Source organism: Capra hircus, chromosome 10 (genome assembly GCF_001704415.2).
Source record: "Capra hircus breed San Clemente chromosome 10, ASM170441v1, whole genome shotgun sequence".
In the NCBI taxonomy this organism is placed as follows: Eukaryota; Metazoa; Chordata; class Mammalia; order Artiodactyla; family Bovidae; genus Capra; species Capra hircus.
In genome coordinates this window covers 91277010-91297394 of record NC_030817.1, presented here as the reverse complement: position 1 = coordinate 91297394, position 20385 = coordinate 91277010, and the positions used below count along the sequence as shown (strand labels likewise).

Sequence of the window (20385 nt, the reverse complement as noted above, 5' to 3'; positions counted from 1 at the left end):
AGTTTCATAATAAGTTTTTAAGATATTTCACATTATAAGATAATATTTGATTGTCACCACCCTTATAATAATAAGGGGCTTCCCTTGTGGCTCAGATGGTCAAGAATCTACCTGCTGTGTGGGACTGAACCCAGGATCGAACCTAGGTTTGATCCCTGGGTTGAGAAGATTATTATAACATCTAGATCAGTTTCTCATTGATCAGAAAGGAAAAACATTCCTTCCATTATGATTAGGGGTTCTGCTTATGTTTATATAAGTTTAATGAAACATAAAATAAGTTCAAAAATCCTTTGAAAGGACTTGAAACAAAGTATAGGCGGCTTATCAAGCTGAAGAGCAGAGAAACCATGCAGAATCAGAAAGAACTTGGAGAGGTCATCATGCCCCCTACAACTGACACACACGCACTGTATCTTGAAACAGATGAAAAACAGAAGTCAAGGAACTCCTATTACAAAGAATGCCACCCACTCCAAAAAAACTGGCAATTTCTCCTAAAATTTAGCATTTTGAAGCAGACTTGAGAGGAATTAATAACTGTGCAACTAGGGAAACTCTGGATGTTTTCAGACACCCGACTCTGCTACTGCCATTACTGGCATTCCTCTTTCATCAGACCCTTTTGAAATTTTCAAAAACTATCATCATCCTGAAAATGGTATTTCTAAGTAAATATCTTACTGAAAAAACGTTCCAGAACTCTGGGCACAGACTGAGTGTCTCTGACATTTGGCTGTCCATTTGTTTTTACTGCTTTGGAAGAGATGCTCCCGACGTCAGTGAGACTGGATGCTTTCTGCCTTGGCAGGCTTGGGTGCCAAAGGCTCTGCCACCGGTACTGAAAGAACACTTGCCTAATGCTGTGAGAAGCATCCATTTTATCGGGACAGTGGGGGCTGAGTCATTGTTTTCAGGATCTTTTTCATCCATAAATGGGAACAGGATGAGAGCAGCTCTTCACTTATGAAACAGACACTTAATGACACTGGGCAGAAATTATACTTTTTTCCAAATAGAAAAGGAAAGCCACTCTCTCATGGTTTCACATACTGGGACAATACTGTTGGTGACAACATTCTGGTTGCAGCCCTGCAGTCAACGGCCATAACGCTGGAGGAGGCAGGGCTCTTGTTCTCTTTAGGATGGGCCGCTAGACGTTCTCCTCTGATACTGAGGAAAGACTTTCTGAAATAGGCATTTAAGGGCGGTCAAACTTCTCCCAGTTCCTCTGCAAGCAGAAGCAAATATATGCCAAAGTCCTAAAGGCTGCTTCTGACCAAGATAATCTTAAGACTGAAATGTGGAATTCCACCGAAATGTGAAATGTGGATGGATAGTCCAAAATTTGGTAATATGGATGAACATCAATGACTTGGACTTTACTAAAGATCATAACTTCTGTGACTCTTGGGACAGAGGAAATGACTCAAAATAAATTCAACTGTTTCTCAACTCAAGCCTCATTTGGCCAAGTATGCCACAGAGTTTTGATTCCATTGGCTATTACGTGCTTTTATAAGCCAGGGTTTATGATACTTTAGCCACAAAACAAAACAAAAAAATCAAAACTGATTGGGTGTCAAGGCTTACACATATGTTGTCATAGCAAAATAACTCAAAACTTTCTCCTGCTTCTATGAGTCAAACTCCAATAGCCTTCACAGTGAAAGCTGGCAGTAAGCTGAAGTTCAAGTTTTGTTTCGCTTGGAAATTTTTATTTCCTTTTTATCATAAAGTGACTTTTAGCTTTTGTATTAAAAATGAGTGAGAGGCAGAGGCTTTCAAAGAATGTTATATTTTCTATGTGTATATAGCAAATAATATGTAATCAATATCTAATACCATAAAAATAAATTCTATCTAAGCTTTTGTGCATACGCTTAGGTACATTTTTTTTATAATCTCAGTTTTCAGAGTCTCAAAGAGGTCTATGATTCAAAAACCTGAGGGAAAAAACCCCCATTCCTCTGATTTAGATACTGACCTCATGGAACACACAAAATCGTGTCACAATAGTCCAAGAATTACATGGAAGAAACTCAGACCACAACACTTAGAAGAAAATACAGATAAATATTTGGCACATTTCAAGCTGAGAAAAATGGTTCTGAACAACAACAACAACAAAAAAAAAAACAAGAGGAAAAATAATAAATTAATTCAAATGGTCATTCTCTAGCTCAATTAAATATTCAATTTCAAATCATTTATATCTAAGAGGAAAATCTAAATTGTAGAAGATGAGGCTACTTCCAGATCTTCCCTCCCTGCCTTGGTCCTCCAATCTCCTAGCAGGCCAGAGGACAGGTCTTCTGATCCTCTGCAGGAAGCAAACCATACCCTATCCAACTTCTTAGCGTGGCTTCCACTGTAAAGACATCTTGCAGAGGGTGAGCCACTGAGGAGGGTCTTGTTCCTCATATTATAAATATGCATGTATATATATATGTGTGTGTGTGTGTGTATACACACACAGTATTTGTAAAGGCATTTCTTTTTTAAAAAATCTTTTATTTGCAAGCTATACTATCATTTTCACATAAAAGCAATCCTTCTCAGTCCAGTCAAGATGTTTCTAGAGCTTCTGATCTCAGAGGGGAAAGAGAAAGATGGGCAGTACCTGATGGTATTCCACACATCGAAGCCATCCAGAGGCTTGGTGCCATCTGTGCTGCCCCCGGCCAGCTTCACCAAGGTGGGCAGCCAGTCAGAAATGTGGATGAGCTCCCGGGTCTTCACGCCCTTCCGTTTCAGCAAGGGGCTGGCCACAAAGCCCACCCCTCGCACGCCTCCCTCCCACAGGCTCCACTTTCTTCCTCGAAGGGGCCAGTTATTGCCCCCTGCCAAAGTCTGTCCGCCGTTATCTGAAACACAATCAGGTCATGGTGTGAGGACAAGCTTAATTACTAGACACGTTTAAGAGAAGACTTGGATGTGTCCTGTTATTAAGTGGTGCTTCAGAACTAAAAGGGAAATTCCTCTTTCCCTTCTCCTGTACCAGCTACCCTCCTCCCACCCAACACCACCCTCCCTCTGACAGATGTAACCACGGGGCAGGACAGGACACGTCTGACGGGAGATCGTGAAGCCCCCCATGGAGAAAGCCGCGAAGAACAAGCAAGGCCCCTGAGGGGCACTGCCTGGGCTCTGCTGAGCACTGACTAAGATTCAAACGCACGCGTGCAAGTTTGTGTCACACAGGAGAATGAACCCAGGTAGGCAGAAAAGGAACGTCAATGTGTTTGTTGCTCAGTCATGTTCAACTCTGTGATCCCGTGGATTGTAGCCACCAGGCTCCTCTGTCCATGGAACTCTAAAGGCAAGAATACCGGAATGACCTCCCTCCTCCAGGGGACCTTCCCAATCCAGGGATTGAACCAGGTCTCCCACATTGCAGACAGATTCTTTACCCTCAGAGCTACCAGGGAAGCCCTCCGGATACACAAAAAGACACCTCGGGGTAAGTTTCACTTAGAAACATAAAGCTCCTAGTGAATGGGGAAGAGTGAACCTTTTCATTTTCTTCCTGGAAAATTTTTCTAACGTTTAAACTGGTCACAGAATTAACATTTGACTCCCTGGTGATTTGAACTCTTGCTTAAGTGTGAAAGTTGAAAACTTTGCCAGTGGGCTAAATATCTCAGCACATAGAAAAGTTGGGTGGAAAAAATAATTGCCAGAAAAATTCTTCCCTTCTTGACAAGATGGCAGGACAAAGCTGCATTGTGAGATGTGTGCCAGGGAAGAGAAGGTTTCTCTTCCAAGACAACTGAGGGAACGGAGGAAACTGGGGGAGCCGGAGAAGTGGCAAGGGTGACCTCAATATCTGACCAGCTGGGTGGGGCTCAGAGTCAGAAACTAGTTGGGCTGTAGAAAGTAAACATCATACTTCTATACACTGAGGTTGTAGAATCCTATTATCTCCCAAAGTACCCACACGCTTAGGTGATTTTAGAGACATCTTAAACGACACTTATTCACATGCAAAAGTGAAGCGAAGTGAAAGTTGCTCAGTTGTGTCTCACTTTGCGGTCGCGTGGAAAGAAGAGGAGCCCGCCAGGCTTCTCTGTCCACGAAATTCTCCAAGACAGAATACTGAAGAGGGTTGCCATACCCTCCTCCAGGGGCTCTTCCCGCCCCAGGGATCAAACCTGGGTCTCCCACATTGCAGACAGATTCTTTAACCATCTGAGCCACTGAGGAAGACCATATATTTACATGCATAAAGTGAAGTCGCTCAGTCGTGTCCGACTCTTAGCGACCCCATGGACTGCAGCCCACCAGGCTCCTCCGTCCATGGGATTCTCCAGGCAAGAGTACTAGACTGGGGTGCCACTGCCTTCTCCGATTTACATGTATATTATATTATACCTCAATTAACCGTTTTCCTAAAAGCCACTATTAAATGAACCACGGGGGTGCAGTATGACAGAGCTGCTCTATAGAACAAATAGATTAAAAAAAAAAAAAATCCTGGAGAAGGAAATGGCAAGCCACGCCAGGATTCTTGTCTGAAAAATCCCATGGAGAGAAGAGCCTGTCAGGCTACAGTCCAATGGGTTGCCGAGCTGGACAAGACTGAGTGACTAAGCGTGCATGCAGAAAGAAATCTAACACAGAAATCAAGCTCTATCAAAGCCAAAGGATTCTCATGGAAGGAAAGAGAATCAGCCTTTGATAAGCACCCCCTCTGCACTAGGCACTGCTTTAATTTCGCATTATCACAGAATCTGGAGTCTGATAGACCTGGAATTGAAGCCTGATGCCAGCCACTCACTAGCTGTGTGACCCAGGGCCATACACTGCCGAAGTTTCCTCGTCTTTAATGTAGAGACAATAATTTCTATATATATTATGGTAAGAATTAAGTCACATCATTTATGACAGTTGTCTGGCTAGGGACCTGGCACAATCTCAGTGCTCAATAAATGGGAGCTAATATTTATATTAGAAATTACATATATTTTGCAGCATCAAGGTCTTATATTAGACAAGACCCTGATGCTGGGAAATATTGAAGGCAGGAGGAGAAGGGGATGACAGAGGACGAGATGGTTGGATGGCGTCACCGACTCAATGGACAAGCTCTGGGAGATGGTGAAGGACAGGGAAGCCTGGCGTGCAGTCCATGGGGTCGCAAAGAGTTGGACACAACTGAGGGACTGAACAACAATATTTATAACAATACAGACAGTCTAGTATTATAACTCTTTTGCCATGAAACAGAGAGAGAGGGAGGGAGGGGGAGAGAGAGAGATTTGGAAAAGCCCAATAGCCATTAACTGGCAAAGTTAGGATTCAAAGTCTGTGTGACTCCCAGGCACTCCCTGCCCCCAGAGCGCCCTGCTCCTGATGTCCCTGGAGTGGAGTGGGTTTTTTAGGGACATTGAGTTTCACTTCCCTGAGAAAAACATAATAAACACAGTCCATCTCAACCATGTGCGCACAGTTCCCCTGACATAGCAGGAGAGCTGCTTCAAGGTGATGGTAATTCCCCCTGGAGGTGTCTCTGTTGCTGGCGGGTAGGAAATTCAAGGCTCTGCTGTCAGGGGGGCTTCTGACCAAGCCCTTGACGCAACAGGCCTTTGCTTCTTCTCTGGGCCTCAAGAAGGGGAGAGAGAAGAGTCTTGAGCCATATTAGATGAAGGGAATGGTTCTTTAACACGTGGCTGGGTGACAGTCAATCTCATCATTTGCTATCAGACTTCCAAGAACCTTTTCTGAAACCTCACATCTCTTCTTGACAAATCAAATGGTCATCCAAGCCACTTTGTTAAAGACACATTCTATTTCACATGAGCCTTTGACTATGTGGATCACAATAAACTGGAAAATTCTTAAAGAGATGGGAATACCAAACCACCTGACCTGACTCCTGAAAAATATGTATGCAGGTCAAGGAGCAACAGCTAGAACTGGACAGAGAACAACAGATTGGTTCCAAATAGGGAAAGGAGTCCGTCAAGGCTGTATATTGTCACCCTGCCTATTTAACTTATATGCAGAGCACATTATGAGAAACACTGGGCAGGATAAAGCACAAGCTGGAATCAAGATTGCTGGGAGAAATATCAATAACCTCAGATATGCAGATGACACCACCCTTAGGGCAGAAAGGAAAGAACAACTAAAGAGTCTCTTGATGAAAGTGAAAGAGGAGAGTGAAAAAGTTGGCTTAAAGCTCAACATTCAGAAAACTAAGATCATGGCATCTGGTCCCATCACTGCATGCCAAATAGATGGGGAAACAATGGAAACAGTGACAGACTTTATTGGGGGGGGGCGGGGCTCCAAAATCACTGCAGATGGTGACTACAGCCATGAAATTAAAAGACGCTTGATCCTTGGAAGAAAAGCTATGACCAAACTAGATAGCATATTCAAAAGCAGAGACATTACTTTGCCAACAAAGGTCTGTCTAGTCAAGGCTATCGTTTTTCCAGTGGTCATGTATGGATGTGAGAGCTGGACTATAAAGAAAGCTGAGAGGCAAAGAATTGATGCTTTTGAACTGTGGTGTTAGAAAAGACTCTTGAGAGTCCCTTGGACTGCAAGGAGATCCAACCAATCCATCCTGAAGGAAATCAGTCCTGAATATTCATTGGAAGGACTGATGCTGAAGCTGAAACTCCAATACTTTGGTCACATGATGTGAAGAACTGACTCATTGGAAAAGACCCTGATGCTGGGAAAGATTGAAGGTGGGAGAAGGGGACGACAGAGGATGAGAAGGTTGAACGGCATCACTGACTCAATTGACATGACTTTGAGTGCGCTCTGGGAGTTGCTGATGGACAGGGAACCCTGGTGTGCTGCAGTTCATGGGGTCACAAAGAGTCAGACATGACTGAGTGACTGAACTGATCCGAGACCCTACATGTTGAAAACAAGGGGCACCATATTTAGATAAAGGGAATTCCTCCATGCTCCTTATTCTTCACTGAGTACTAGTCACCAATAATTATGCATCAGAACTTAAAAGAAGGTGCTACTCATGTGATACAAAAATACACTGGAAAAATGTATATGGTCTACCTGTGAAGTCAAGAATGTCTAAGACAGCACTCATTTCCCTCTGCTCTCTGCATTGCTATAAATCAGAGGTCCCCAGCATCTCGGATCTAACGCCTAATGATCTGAGGTGGAGCTGATGCAATAATAATAGAAACGAAGTGTACAATAAATATAATGTGTTTGAATCATCCCCAAATCATCCCCTGGACTTGGTTTGTGGAAAAACTGTCTTCCACAAAATCAATCCCTGGTGCCAGAAAGGTTGGAGGCTGTGGCATGATACTGGCACAGTGCTTGTAGGAGACGCCTGTTGTATCCATTTTCGATAGATACACTACTTTGAAATATCAGGTAATGTCTCTTTCAATTCCACCCATTTGTTAGAGCTCAGTGCAAAAATGCTGGGTGATGACGATGATAGAAATAAGAGTAGAGGTGATGGGGATAGGGTGGGCTGGGTCTGGAATCTGATTTTAGGAGCAGCCTTGAGGTATGACTCAGGAAGGAAAATACGCTGGGCTGTAAAGAGAATTTGGCCTCCGCTGCTACTGTAGGAGCTGGAAGGTGTTTCCACATCTTATTTGGGAGGCGGGGATGCAGGGAGTGTGGCTGTTTTTGCCGTTAGCCTCTGTGATGTTTTTCCCATTAGCAATGGTGAGTGAGTCTATTATCTGTTATCAACGTGGCTTCCTCCATCATTTTTCTGAGAGCACTCCAGGGAGAAAGCGCTGTTAATTGACACACCTGCTACTCATTCTCTCGGGCCCCCCAGTCACGAAGCCAACTGCAGAGTCCACGGCATGAAGAGGGCCATTCAGCTTTGTGACGGACCTGGCCAGGAGGCATTGGCCGATAGTTGACACTTCTCAGCAAAAAATTCAGACTTAGGCCTTTGAGAAATAGGGTACTGTCCATTGGTTCTAGTATAGTCTCACAGGTATTTCAAAGAGTTAGACATAAAAGTGATCAAACTAACAACAAGAATAGAGTCAGCTCACTTGAAAGAAGGTAGAGAAGGGAGTTTCCGATATTGCTCACCTAAGTCTGACATAAATTAAAATTCAAAAGGACATTAATGGAACCACTACCATTTCAAACATGATTCGTTTCATTTTCTCTCATTTTCTTTTGGGCAACAGTTAATCTTTGTTCTTGTTAAGAATTAATTTTCAAGAGAGATTTTTCTTGTTTCCTTTCCCAACTGACTTAGGAAAAACTTCCAAATCAAAATAAGATGACTCCAACTAACATAGGAAGCTATGAAACATTTTTTTTTTTCAGGGAAAACGTTTTTTTCAACAATGTTTTTGGCAGAGGAAAAACCTAATTATAAAATCTTTGCTGTCTAGCAAAGAAATGTCAAAATAAAACAAATGTTGTCATCTACAGATGGTAAATCTCACTTTATTATTCATTATTGAACAAAAATAGCTGTCAAAAAGTCATGGAAAAACGTTGGTTAGCCAAAGATCTGAGCAAATGCATTAAGCATATGACAATGAAGCCTCATTCGCATCCAGCTAATAAAAATTAAGATGGAACCATGACAGCAAGATTGGTGTTGAGGACCCCTCCCCACGCAGTGCAGTGCAGTGGCTTGGCTGTAGAAGGAAGGCTGCTCTGAACCGTCAGTGTATATTTCCATCCTGCAGCTCCCTGGGACCTTTCAATCTTGGCTAACCCAAGACAGCCCCTCACTCTGACTTGGGGATCCTGGATCGAAACGCAAGGAGGGCTCCAACAGCCTTGCACCAGGGCCTGGACTTCGCTCGGAACAGGGCCGCCCACTGGCGTGCGACTCGTGAGCAGACAACAGCATTTCTGAGGTCTAGAAGCCTCTTTGTCCCATAAAAGGACCTGTACTCACGGTTGATTCTTTTAGACTGAAAATTGGAGAGTTAATCTATGTTTAACCAAGGGGCCCCAGCCTCTGGGATCTAATGCCTGACGATCTGAGATGGAGCTGATATAATAATAGAAATGAAGTGCACGATAAATGCAACGCATTTGAATCATCTGAAACCATTCCCCTACCCACCCCTCCGGTCCGTGAAAAAACTGTCTTCCAGGAAACCAGTGCCTGGTGCTGAAAAGTTTGGAGACTGTGGATCTAAATTCAATCTTCTCCTGGTAAAAGCTTCTGGAGAACATATCTACTCAGTTCACCATCTGATGCTCTTCTCTTTCCCTCCTGCCCTACATCCAACACACTCGTTTCTGCCAAGTTGACCCTGAAAATGGACTCCAACCCACCTCCCCCTTCTCCAGCCCCATTGCCCTGGGTTTGGCACTGCTCTCACCTGGACTCTTGGGGTAACATATGGAATATTTCACGTTGTCATCAGAGGCATGACAATGCCCCAGACCAATCAGGCCACGTGTGTGTTTCAAGATCTCCGATTGCTTCTCAATCGGCAAAAAGCTCAAACTTCCGTCCAGCACCTAGAATCCTTCACACGTGGCTCCACACTACTTCTGGGTCACCGGCTCCTGCCCATCTCCACATAGCGTGCCCCGTGTTTCAGCCACAGGGAACCTGCTTCTTGTTGTTGGAATTGAGCATGCTGACTTTGTGTGGGTCCCTGTGAGTTCCTTTGCCTAAAATGCCCTCCCTGTCTTTCCTGCCTGACTTCAACGTCACTTAGCTGCTTTTTCCCTTACTCCCCGAGACAGGCTTTGTCTCTCCACTGTCCTCCTGCATGCTAGTTACACTCTTCTATCACACTTATCTCTGTCTGGTGTCAATTAATCAGTCATGGTTTATCCTCTGAGAGAATCCTGGCTCTCCAGGACAAGAAAAACATCTCATTCTTGTTTGCATTCCCAGGACCTCGCACAGGGCCTTCCAGAGAGGAGGGCTGGAGAATTTGAGGACAGGGAGAGGGGACAAATAAGTGAATGGAGGAAAGTCTCCATCAAAAATGGAGACTGAAGACACTAAAAATTCACTCCTATTACCATAGCGTAGTTTTCTGAGCCTTCATCCAGTCGCCCCGTGACCTCGACTTTTAGGAAGCTGTTCTGCACACAGAGGCCGCTTATTTTCAAGGATGTTGGCAAGAGGCACTCCTGGAACCCCATGAGGATTTAAGCACATCCAACCCACAAATACCGGAATTGTTTGTCCAATCTGGCACCCGATCAATTACACTGAAATCAAAGGGGGTTGTTGGACAGCATTTGAGGAAGCACGGTCCTGTCCTGGAGAGGAGCCCTCACTCACCCCCTTGAACAATTCTTTCTGGATTTCATGGCCCAGGGACCACTCCAACTTTGGGGAAATGGAAGTAAATAACAGAGACAAGGTCCTTTTACACGGAACGGGTAGAAAAAGAGAGATCTCAACATTGGAAGTAAGCAGTGGGTGACTGGGCATTGTGGAGGAGCTGGAAGCAGAATGACAGGGCACAGCCAACCACCATCTGAGAGAGGGTCCAGACATGAGGCGCATGAGGCTCGAGGGCCTGATTCAATTACACGCTAGATGGGACGTGTTCTGCTTCGAGCTTCTTAATCAAAGACTAAGTGAACCATGCTTTTAAGAATACTCTGTTGCCAGAACATCAGAAAAACTTGAGCTGAACAATAACTATATACAAACACAAAGATGTCTCGCTGTTTTATGACTAATATTCTTTCTCCCTATCATTTCTACGGCCACATTTTCTAATTTTGCAGAAGTGTACTCAAGGGATAGAGTCAAGTGTTGTGACTTCGGGCAAATCACTCTGTTTCTGAGCCTAACTTGCCCCATTTGAAAAGTGAAGATAACCACAATACCGGCTTTAACACAGAGCCTGGCACAGAAGCAGTGCTTGATACACGTTGGCTATTTTCACTGATGGGGATCCTCAAACCATGCAGAGCAGCACAGGCTTCTAGCTGGGTGTTTATTGAACAGCTGCTAGAGTCAGGTGTTGTAACTAGCTTTTGCAGGAGGAAAGTATTCCAAGCATAGACCCTTCCAGGGAGCATTCTCTTCTCTGTATGTAATTTCTTCCGAGTCATAAAAACACAATGAGCTGTGAGGGGTTTTCATTATGACTCCTTTCAGTTTCCATGAATTTAAAAAGAGCGTGCATGCTCAGTCGTGTCCGACTTTTTGTGACCCCATGGACTGGAATCCACTAGGCTCTTCTGTCCACGCGATTTCCCAGGCAAGAATACTGGACTGGGTTGCCATTTCCTCCACCAGGGGATCTTCCCAACCCAGGGATCAAACCCACATCTGAGTCTCCTGCATTGGGAAGCAGATTCTTTACCACTGCACCACCTAGAAAGCCCTAAAGAAAGCATATCAATTATCAAAGAAAGAGGTACAGTGGTCATACAGGAACAAATGTAAGGCACCAATTTAATTTGAATAACAGTTCAAATTGAATTTCAGAAAAGGAGTCTTTATTCAGACGCTCATCTGAATATTTGTAGGAGTTTCTAATGGTTTGCAGCATTCAGAGTAGATCCATGCTCTGACCCCCAATTCCTAGCCAGACATAATCAGACTACATCCTGATTAAAAGAATCAGCAAAGGAGAGTGTTCCTGCCAAGCTAGCATCAGGGGGACTCTGGTGGAATGGAACTGGCAGCCAGACCCCAAATAACTGAGACAGCCGCCAAAAGAGCTGAAGATAAAGGAAGATGGATGCAAAGAAAGGGCAAAATCAGGAATGAATGGGGATTAAAAAGGAAAAAAAAAAAAACACACACAGTTGTAGTCAAAGATTTCCTCATTTTTACAAGGCTAATATCATTGCTTATAATGATGAGACACCAATGGGATTTTATCTTCTCCTTTAAAACTTAAGGATGAAAAGTCTCAAAAATCTGTTGAAAGATTGAAAACACTTGGTCTCAAGACTGAAACTGGAACTGGGAACTGAAAAGCAATGTCCTAATTTATTGCATATTGTTAGGCAAATAACTAAACTTTTCTCTGAAATTTAAATCATAGGTAGTCACAGATCTTGGAGATCCTTAAATGAGAGTTGTAAGTACAAGATGTTATGAGTCACTCTCACTTAGAAGGCAGGGCTAACACTAGCTTTGATCTCCACATTCTGGATCCCCTAACAAGTAGCACAGAAGCCCTGTGTTTGGAATATTTAGGGCCAAGAAAAGTACCAAATGTTTATTCAGTCCTTTTTTACAGCTAAAGCTCTCATTGTTTTTCCTGCAGTTTGATGTTGAAAGAATGCTTGATTTTTTTTTATACTAATAAAGTTATGAATTTCAGGGCAAACTAAAATGTTTTGGCACCTTGATGGAGTTTCATAGTTTACTCACAATTATTTGACTCCCCTATCAGACTTGAAATCCCTTTAGGTAGCCAGATAATTTTTTTTTTTTACTAGTTTGTTTATCTGTCACTAATGTCAATCAAGAAGTAATAGATGAAAAAATATCAGAGAAGCACTTCAGAGTCCGGCAGATCTAAAGACAGCAAGAGAGAAGTGAAAATATCATCAAGAGGTAGAAAAAAGTGAAACTGCGGTTGCAAAATAACAAGTGTAGTAACCACTTGTATGTGAGAAATTTGGAATTAAGGCCCACGATGTTTTAGAGAGAATGAAACAAGAGATAGCTCACATATTCTATCTGGGTAAGCATCAGCTAATTTTCTCTTTACGTTTCCAAATATACAACACAAGTTAAGTATTCTGAATTTAACCCTGAAGCAGAAACAAACTGATTTTTATTGGGTGTCTACTTCATAAGTAGTAAGATTTGCCTTTAGGGTTACTTGGGAAAACCAATAAGCTTTGTGCACAGGTAGTCTTGTTTTCCCAGAGCTCTTCTCTGAAGTTTGCTAACTGCTAAGGGATCTCACTGACACATGGATTGTCTAATTATAGCAGGAGAGACCAAAAAAAAAAAAAAATTCATGAGAACTCCTGCAATGCAGGAGACAGGAGATGTGGGTTCGATCCCTGCATCAGGAAGATTCCCTGCAGGAGGAAATGGCAACCTACTCCAGTGTTGTTGCCTGGGAAATCCCATGGACAGAGGAGCCTGGCAGGTCACAAAGTCAGACGTAACTGAGCACAACCACGGACCAGCACTAATGATCCTCTCTGAAGAAGAGCAGAAGAGTGAACCCTAAGATTTCTCATCACAGGGAAAAAATGTATTTCTTTTTTAAAATTTTGTACCTAGGTGATGATGGATGTACACTAAATTTATTGTGCTCATCATTTAATGATGTACATAAGCCACATCATTATGCCATACACCTTATGCAATGCTGTATGTCAACTACATCTTAATAAAAAATAAGAAGGAGAAAAAAGAACAGAAGAGTGAAACATTTAATGGCAGAAACAAAAAAATCCTTCAATGTACCTAAATATTAGGAACTTTGTTTAAAGAATTTCAAATGACGAACATACTTAAGACAGGTACAAGAACAAGATTCCTTTCAGATCTTCAGATGACACCTGATCCAAACGCAGAGTGAGACACACTCAGAGTTCTTGGACTCCGGGTCCTCCTGACCATGTGAGGCAGGCAGCACCCTTTTTGACTGGGATGTACACAGTGAGAATGAGAAGAAATCCTGGTGACACTGGCCGTCTCAAGCAGGTGAAGACAGGGCTAGCTCTTGGGAGTGAACTGAACATGTCGGGGGCAGCCTGTGCTCAATGACAGGCAAATGGTAAGGTGGAAGCATTTTAGCAGGAGACAAAAGGATGTTGAGAGAGAGAGTTCCAGCACCTGGGAAATGCAACATCTCCTAGGATTTAAAAAAAAAAAAAAAAAAGACCAAACAAATCCAAATAAATGTCCCTGAGTGACCATCAGAGGTACCACCAAGTTTCTGCAATCAGATCCTAACTCAGGGCCCATTTAGTCTCAGCCACATTTCTAATAACATGTATGATGGCTGGCTTCCGAATTTCCCAGCAGGCTAGAATATGCAAATTAGGATGGTGCAGGCTGCTGGAGATGGTCTCTGCAGGGAGAGTTGGCAGCCTAAGAATGAAGGAAGGAAAAGAAAAAATATGAATTTTAAAAGAAAATATGATTTTTAGTTTTAAAACTAAAAACTATTTCCCTGTTTCACAAGGTTAAGTGATCCACATTGACGTATTTTACGGACACCACTGAAAGAAGCATCACACAGTAACTAAAAACATTAAAATGATAACCTTACCTCATTGAGACAGTCAGAGGCCTGTGAGATAGTTAAGGACAGTTTAGACCTAGAAAAATGTTTATAGCCCTTATTCATGTCACTGATCCCATCTATAGCAATGTAAGGGGACCACCTCCCCAGGTCATCTCTAGGTCACAACGGCAGGCACACACAGGCTTCTACAATCCTGGCCAAGAGTTAAGCCTGAAGTTGGAAGACAGGAAATGATGCCAGGGCAGAGTGCTTCACAAGCCTTATGGCCCTACTGGAAAAGTGTTTTGAGATAGTCTATCAGATTTTTCTCATTCCTAGCAATTCCAGTTGTCCTGTGACTTTCTTCCACCCAGGAAGTGAGCAGGGCATTCAGTGAATGGCCTCAGGGAAGGAGTCAGGAGACAGATGGGCTACTAGGTTTAACTTCCATGACCAGTCAGAGCCAGTGAGGGGAGGAGAGAGGAATGAAAGCAGAGCCAGAGGCCGTGCTGTGGCGTTAGGAAGGCACTCTGGGCTCCCGGCCTGCATCCCAGGGTAGAGAGAATGGGAGATGTGGGCTCGAGAGCAAGCGGAAACAGCCTGTATTTCCTGCCCCAGGAGAGCCTGGCGGCATGGGACAGGAAAGCAAGGCTCCCTGCATTCCCCCGTGCCCAGCGAGGTGTCCCAGGTGGCAATGGCTGGGGGCCTCGGAGACCCTCAGATCACAGTGCGGTGGTGACTGCAGCCGCACTGGTGTGCAGCTTCCTTTTGCTCCTGAGAAGAGCACACATGCAGCAGGAGAGTCCGAGTCTGCAGGCAAGCAGGCTGCAGCATGGTCTAGATGGGTGACGCTCAAAGGCCAGAGAGGGATCTGGAGGTTTCTGCAGACAGTGAGCAGGACGGTGGCTGTGGACCACCAGCTCCCTTCAGCTGCAATATTTTGGTTCCTGGTGGGGAGGCAGACAGGAGACAGAGACACCTTGGATTAACTGAGTTGATCTGAATGGACTGAAAACAGGATTCCTCTAAGCAGAGCTGGCACTCTGACAGGACTAAGCTTCATTTTTTGGTGAGGGTTGCAGGTGGTGGGGGGGAACAAGTTACACTTTCTGCACTTCTGCCTTTGTGGATTGACACCTGTGATCCCCACGCATATATGTGAGCACTGGGGCTGGACGCCCTGTGTTGGATGGGTATGTGTTAAAATACTTTGCAGGTGAGATAGAACAGGAATATGTTTTCACTGCTGTGGTTGTTTTGTTTTGATTGTGGATATGGTAATATGTGACTTGCCTGTGGGCTCATTCACAGACTTTACCTTTTTACCTGATAACAACTATAATAACTGGGAAAGTTCTGAAATAGGGCAGGCAAAGTTTCTATATCATGGTTCTCAAGTCTTTCAAGGCTAACACCCCCTTTTTATAACAAATATTTTGTCATGCTCCTTTGACTGCCCTATTGTGGGATTCATACATATTATATATTCTAAAATAACTCTAAATGTAACGTAAGGGAAAAAAGGCAACTGATAATAAAAGAGCACGTATTTACATATGAAAACATGAGACATAGAATACATAGCAAAGTAGTTAGATAATTACATGGACTATATATGAACACACGTGGACTTAAAGGAGGCCATTCTACACTAGAAGCACAGAAGAATAACAAAGAGCAGGAATGAACATGAAAATAAAAATTAAAATAGCTCTTCCAGATAACAGAAGCCTAAACTTCCTAACTCATTCACTGGGGCCAACATTACTCTGATTCCATAGCCAAAGACATGACAAAAAAAAGAAAACTACAATGAACAGACATGCAAAAATCCTCAATAAAATTTTAGTAAATCAAATCCAGCTATACATAAAAATGTTAATACATGATTATATGTATTTACCCACTTCAACAACACAAATGTATTGAGAGAGTCAATTCCTAGGCAGGTTGATAAGAAGTCAGGGGTCCCCAGGGAGAGAGGGGTCTGGAATTCTGAAGGAGGAAGAAAGGAGAAACATTTTTTTTTTCCTCTACAGCCCTTAGGATTATATAACAATAATGTATCCTGCTTGAGGACAGTCTCTGGAAAAACCCTTCTGGCTAATCCTGTAATCTTAAAATGTAAATTATGGGAGTGGGTCTAGTAAGGTCTTTACAACCTGCAGACGTACTTGTGATTCATTGTAATAACTAATTGAAAGTATGTAACTCCATTGCTAACACTAGTGAGGGGGCACTCTCCATCCCCCTTCTGAGTCTATGTCAGAAGCTTTCTCTATCTCCTTTACACTTTAATAAAACTCTATTACACAAAAGCTCTGAGCAATCAAGCCTCGTCTCTAGCCCAGGATTGAATTCTCCTCTGGAGGCCAAGGAACCCCGGCCTCTTTCATGGCTCAGCAACAACCTTTCAGTATCATCTTACAGTTCTACAGTTTAGAAGTCTGAAGCAACAATCCCTGGGCTAAATTGAGGTGTTGCGATGGCTTCATTCCCTTTCTGAGACAATAGAGGATAATCGCTTCTTAGCCATTTCTGGTTTCTAGAGGTGCTAGACTTCCTTGGCTCAAGGCTTTCTTCCTCTGTCTCAAAGTCAGCAACGGCGGGTTGAATCTTTCTCATTTGGTATTGCTTTGACCTCCTCTTTGTTTCTCTCTTCCACTTTTAAAGACTCTTGTGATTCCATTTGGCCCAATCAGGTAACATTCCCGACTTAAGGTCAGCTGATTGGCAACCTTAATTCAGTCTGCAATCTTAGTTCCCCTCTGCCATACAACATAAGATATTCACAGGCTCAAGGCTTCAGGATGTGAACATCTCTGGGGGAAGAGAAGGAAATAATACCCTGCCTACCACAATCATGATGAGCAAATGAGGCTTATCCTAGGATGGCAACCAAGTTTCAAATAAAAGAACAATGTTTGGAAAACTATACTAACCAACTTCCAAGACCTCCTATAAAGCTACAGTAATCAAGACAGCTTGGTATACTAGAATTGTTGTCTTTGTTCAGTCACCCAGTCATGTCTGACTTTTTGTGACCCCATGGACTCCAACCCTCCAGGTCTCCCTGTCCCCCAGCATCTCCTGGAGTTTGCCCAAACTCATCTTTATGGCATTGGTGATGCCGTCAAGCTATCTCATCTCTGACACCCTCTTTTCCTTCTGCCCTCAATCTTTCTTAACATCAGGGTCTTTTCTAATGCATCGTCTGTTTGCATCAGATGATAGAAATACTGGAGTTTCATCATCAGCATCAGTCCTTCTAGTGAATGTTCAGGATTGATCTCCCTTAAGATTGACTGGTTTGATCTCCTTGCTGTCCAAAGGACTTTCAGGAGTCTTCTCTAGCACCACAGTTCAAAGGCATCAGTTCTTTGGCATTCTGCCTTCTTTACGGTCTAGCTCTCACAACTGTACGGGACCACTGGGAAGACCATAGCCTTGACTGTACGGACCTTTGTCGGCAGAGTAATGTCCCTGCTTCTCAACACACTGTCTAGGTTTGTCATCGCTTTCCTGCCAAGAAGCAATCGTCTCCTGATTTCATGGCTGCAGTCACCGTCTGCAGTGATTTTGGAGCCCAAGAAGAGGAAATCTGTCACTACTTCCCCCTTTTCCCTTCTATTTGTCATGCAGTAATGGGGCTGGATGCCATTATCTTAGTTTTTTAATATTTAGTCTTAAGCTGGCTCTTTCACTCTCCTCCTTCACCTTCATCAAGAGGCTCTTTAGTTCCTCTTTGCTTTCTGTCATTAGAGTGGTATCATCCACATATCTGAGACTGCTGATGTTTCTCCTGCCTATCTTGATACTAGAATAGGAAGCCTAATAAAAGAGCCACTCTTAATTATTATTTGATATATACCAAAGGTGCCAAGTAAGTCAGTTGAGGAAAAAGTCTTTGCAATAAATGATCCTAGAGTAGTTGAATATCTATGGGGGGAAAAAGAACCTTGACCAATTCCTACTTCACAACATTTGGGAAAATTAATTAAAGATGGCTCATATTTCAACTCAATGGTAAAAAATAAATTAAAATATGAGCAAAGGATTTGAACAGATATTTCTCCAAAGAAGACACATAAATGAGCAATAAGCACATGAAAAAATGTCCAGGAGGATGCAAATGAAAACCACAAGAGATACCACTTCACATTTAATAGAATGGCTATAATAAAAAAAGACAGTGAGGAGTGTTGGTGAGGAGATGGAGAAACTAGGACCCTCATACACTGCTGGCAGGAATGTAACATGGCACAGCTGCTTTGAAAAGAGCTCAGCAGTCTCTCAAGAAGTTAAACATGAAGGTAATAACCCAGAATTCCCACTCCTAGGTGTGTATTCAAAAGAAATGAAAACATATATCCATACAGAAGCTTGTGTATAAATGCTCATAGCAGCATTATTCATAATGGCCCAAAAAAGTGGAAAGACTCAATGTCCATGAGTTGATGAAGGGATAAGATATATTTTCAGCAATATACAGGGGAAAAATGGAATATTAATCAACAAAAAGAATGAAGTTCTGACACATTCTGCAATATTGGTGAATCTTGAAAACATTATGCTAATGAAAGAGGCCAGATAAAACAGGTCATATATTGTATTTTTCCATTTATATGAAATATCCAGAATAGGTAAATCTATAGAGACAGAAAATAGATTAGTGCCTTCCAAAGGCTAGGAAGAAGGGAAAATGGTAATGGATAGCAGGATTTTTTTTTTTTTTTTGTGGAGAACATAAAAAATAAACTATGATGATGATTGTACAACTCTGTGAATATACTAAAAACCACTGAATTGTACACTTTGATGGTAATGTGAGTTATATCTTAACAAAACAAAACTGTATGAGAAATAAAAGATGGATCCAAAACCTAAATGTAAATGCTAAAACCATACAACTTTTATAGAAAAATGTAAGAGAATATCTTTGTGACTTGGAGGTAGGCAAAGGTTCTTAAAATCAACAGGTTTTACAATACATTTGTGCATTAAGATGGATAAGATCCATAATGGTGTAAGACGAGGCAAGGTGATGATAGAGCTTCAAAGGCAGAATAAGCAGTGGGCGGAAGTATGGCTCTGGTCAGCAGGCGGATCTCACTGCAGTTAAGCATCCATCCTGCATTTTTTGCCCTTTGGATGAGAGGTGGACTAAGGGAAAAATCCTACGTTCAGGAAAACTCTTCCTATCATCACAACTATGTTTTTAATCTGTTTCATGGCAATAGTCCAAGCCTGCCCACACCAAGTGTATTCAGAGTATAGGCAAGGTACATCACTTTCCCAGCAAAGGTCCATATAGTCAAAGCTATGACTCTTCCAATAGTCATTATGAATGTGAGAGTTGGACCATAACGAAAGCTAAGCACTGAAGAACTGATGCTTTTGAATTGTGGTGTTGGAGAAGACTCTTGAGAGTCCCTTGGACTGCAAGGAGATCAAACTACTCAATCCTAAAGGAAATCAACCTTAAATACTCCTTGGAAGGACTGATGCTGAAGCTCCAATACTTTGGCCACCTGATATGAAGAACTGACTCATTGGAAAAGACTCCAATGCTGGGAAAAATCGAGGGCAGGAGGACAAGGGGGCAACAGAGGATGAGATGGTTGGATGGTATCACCGTCCACGGTATCACAATGGACATGAGTTTGAGTAAACTCTGGGAGGTAGTGAAGGACAGGGAAGCCAGGCTGCAAAGAGTCGGACACAACTGAGCGACTGAACAACTACATAGGCAAGGCTGTACATCAGTTCACCAGGTCTGATTCTTCTGGACAGGGAATTCTCAACACCACCCTAGTTATCAAAACCCAGAGCTTCCAGGACATGGCAGATGCTTTGTTCTTGTTTTTGCCAAGCCACCAAATTGACCTTGCTTCTTTTAAAATCAGTAGATCTCTCCTGGACTCAACGTTTGTCTCTTACAGACACCAACTTTTTCTACCTCAGTTTTTTCATCATGGCCTTTGTGGCAGGTTGACCCTAGAAAACACATGCCTGGCATGTGAGACACAAAATTCTTTTTTGGAAAACTTTTTGTATGGACCTGAAGAGACTGCTTCATTGTTTATTCCATTTTTGACTTCCTGCAAGTTTAAATGTGGAATCAAGTGGAAAATGACTTCAAAACAGGTAAGCGATTACATGAATCTTTCCGTACTCCATGTAGTCATAAAGATATCAGATATCTTTCAGATAGGAAATACCATGCTAGTGGTTTATTTTTTATTTTCTGATTTGTGTATGG

At 42.7% G+C, this 20385-nt stretch overlaps 1 protein-coding gene across 1 annotated transcript in view; it reads right to left on the bottom strand.

Annotated features, from left to right (window-relative positions):
* ARSB (arylsulfatase B) overlaps positions 1 to 20385 on the bottom strand; it is a 168023-nt gene that overhangs the window by 88032 nt on the left and 59606 nt on the right. Inside the window, exon 6 of the mRNA XM_018053677.1 lies at positions 2624 to 2867. Coding sequence (XP_017909166.1) covers positions 2624 to 2867 — 244 coding nt within the window. The remainder of the gene's footprint in view (positions 1 to 2623; positions 2868 to 20385) is intronic.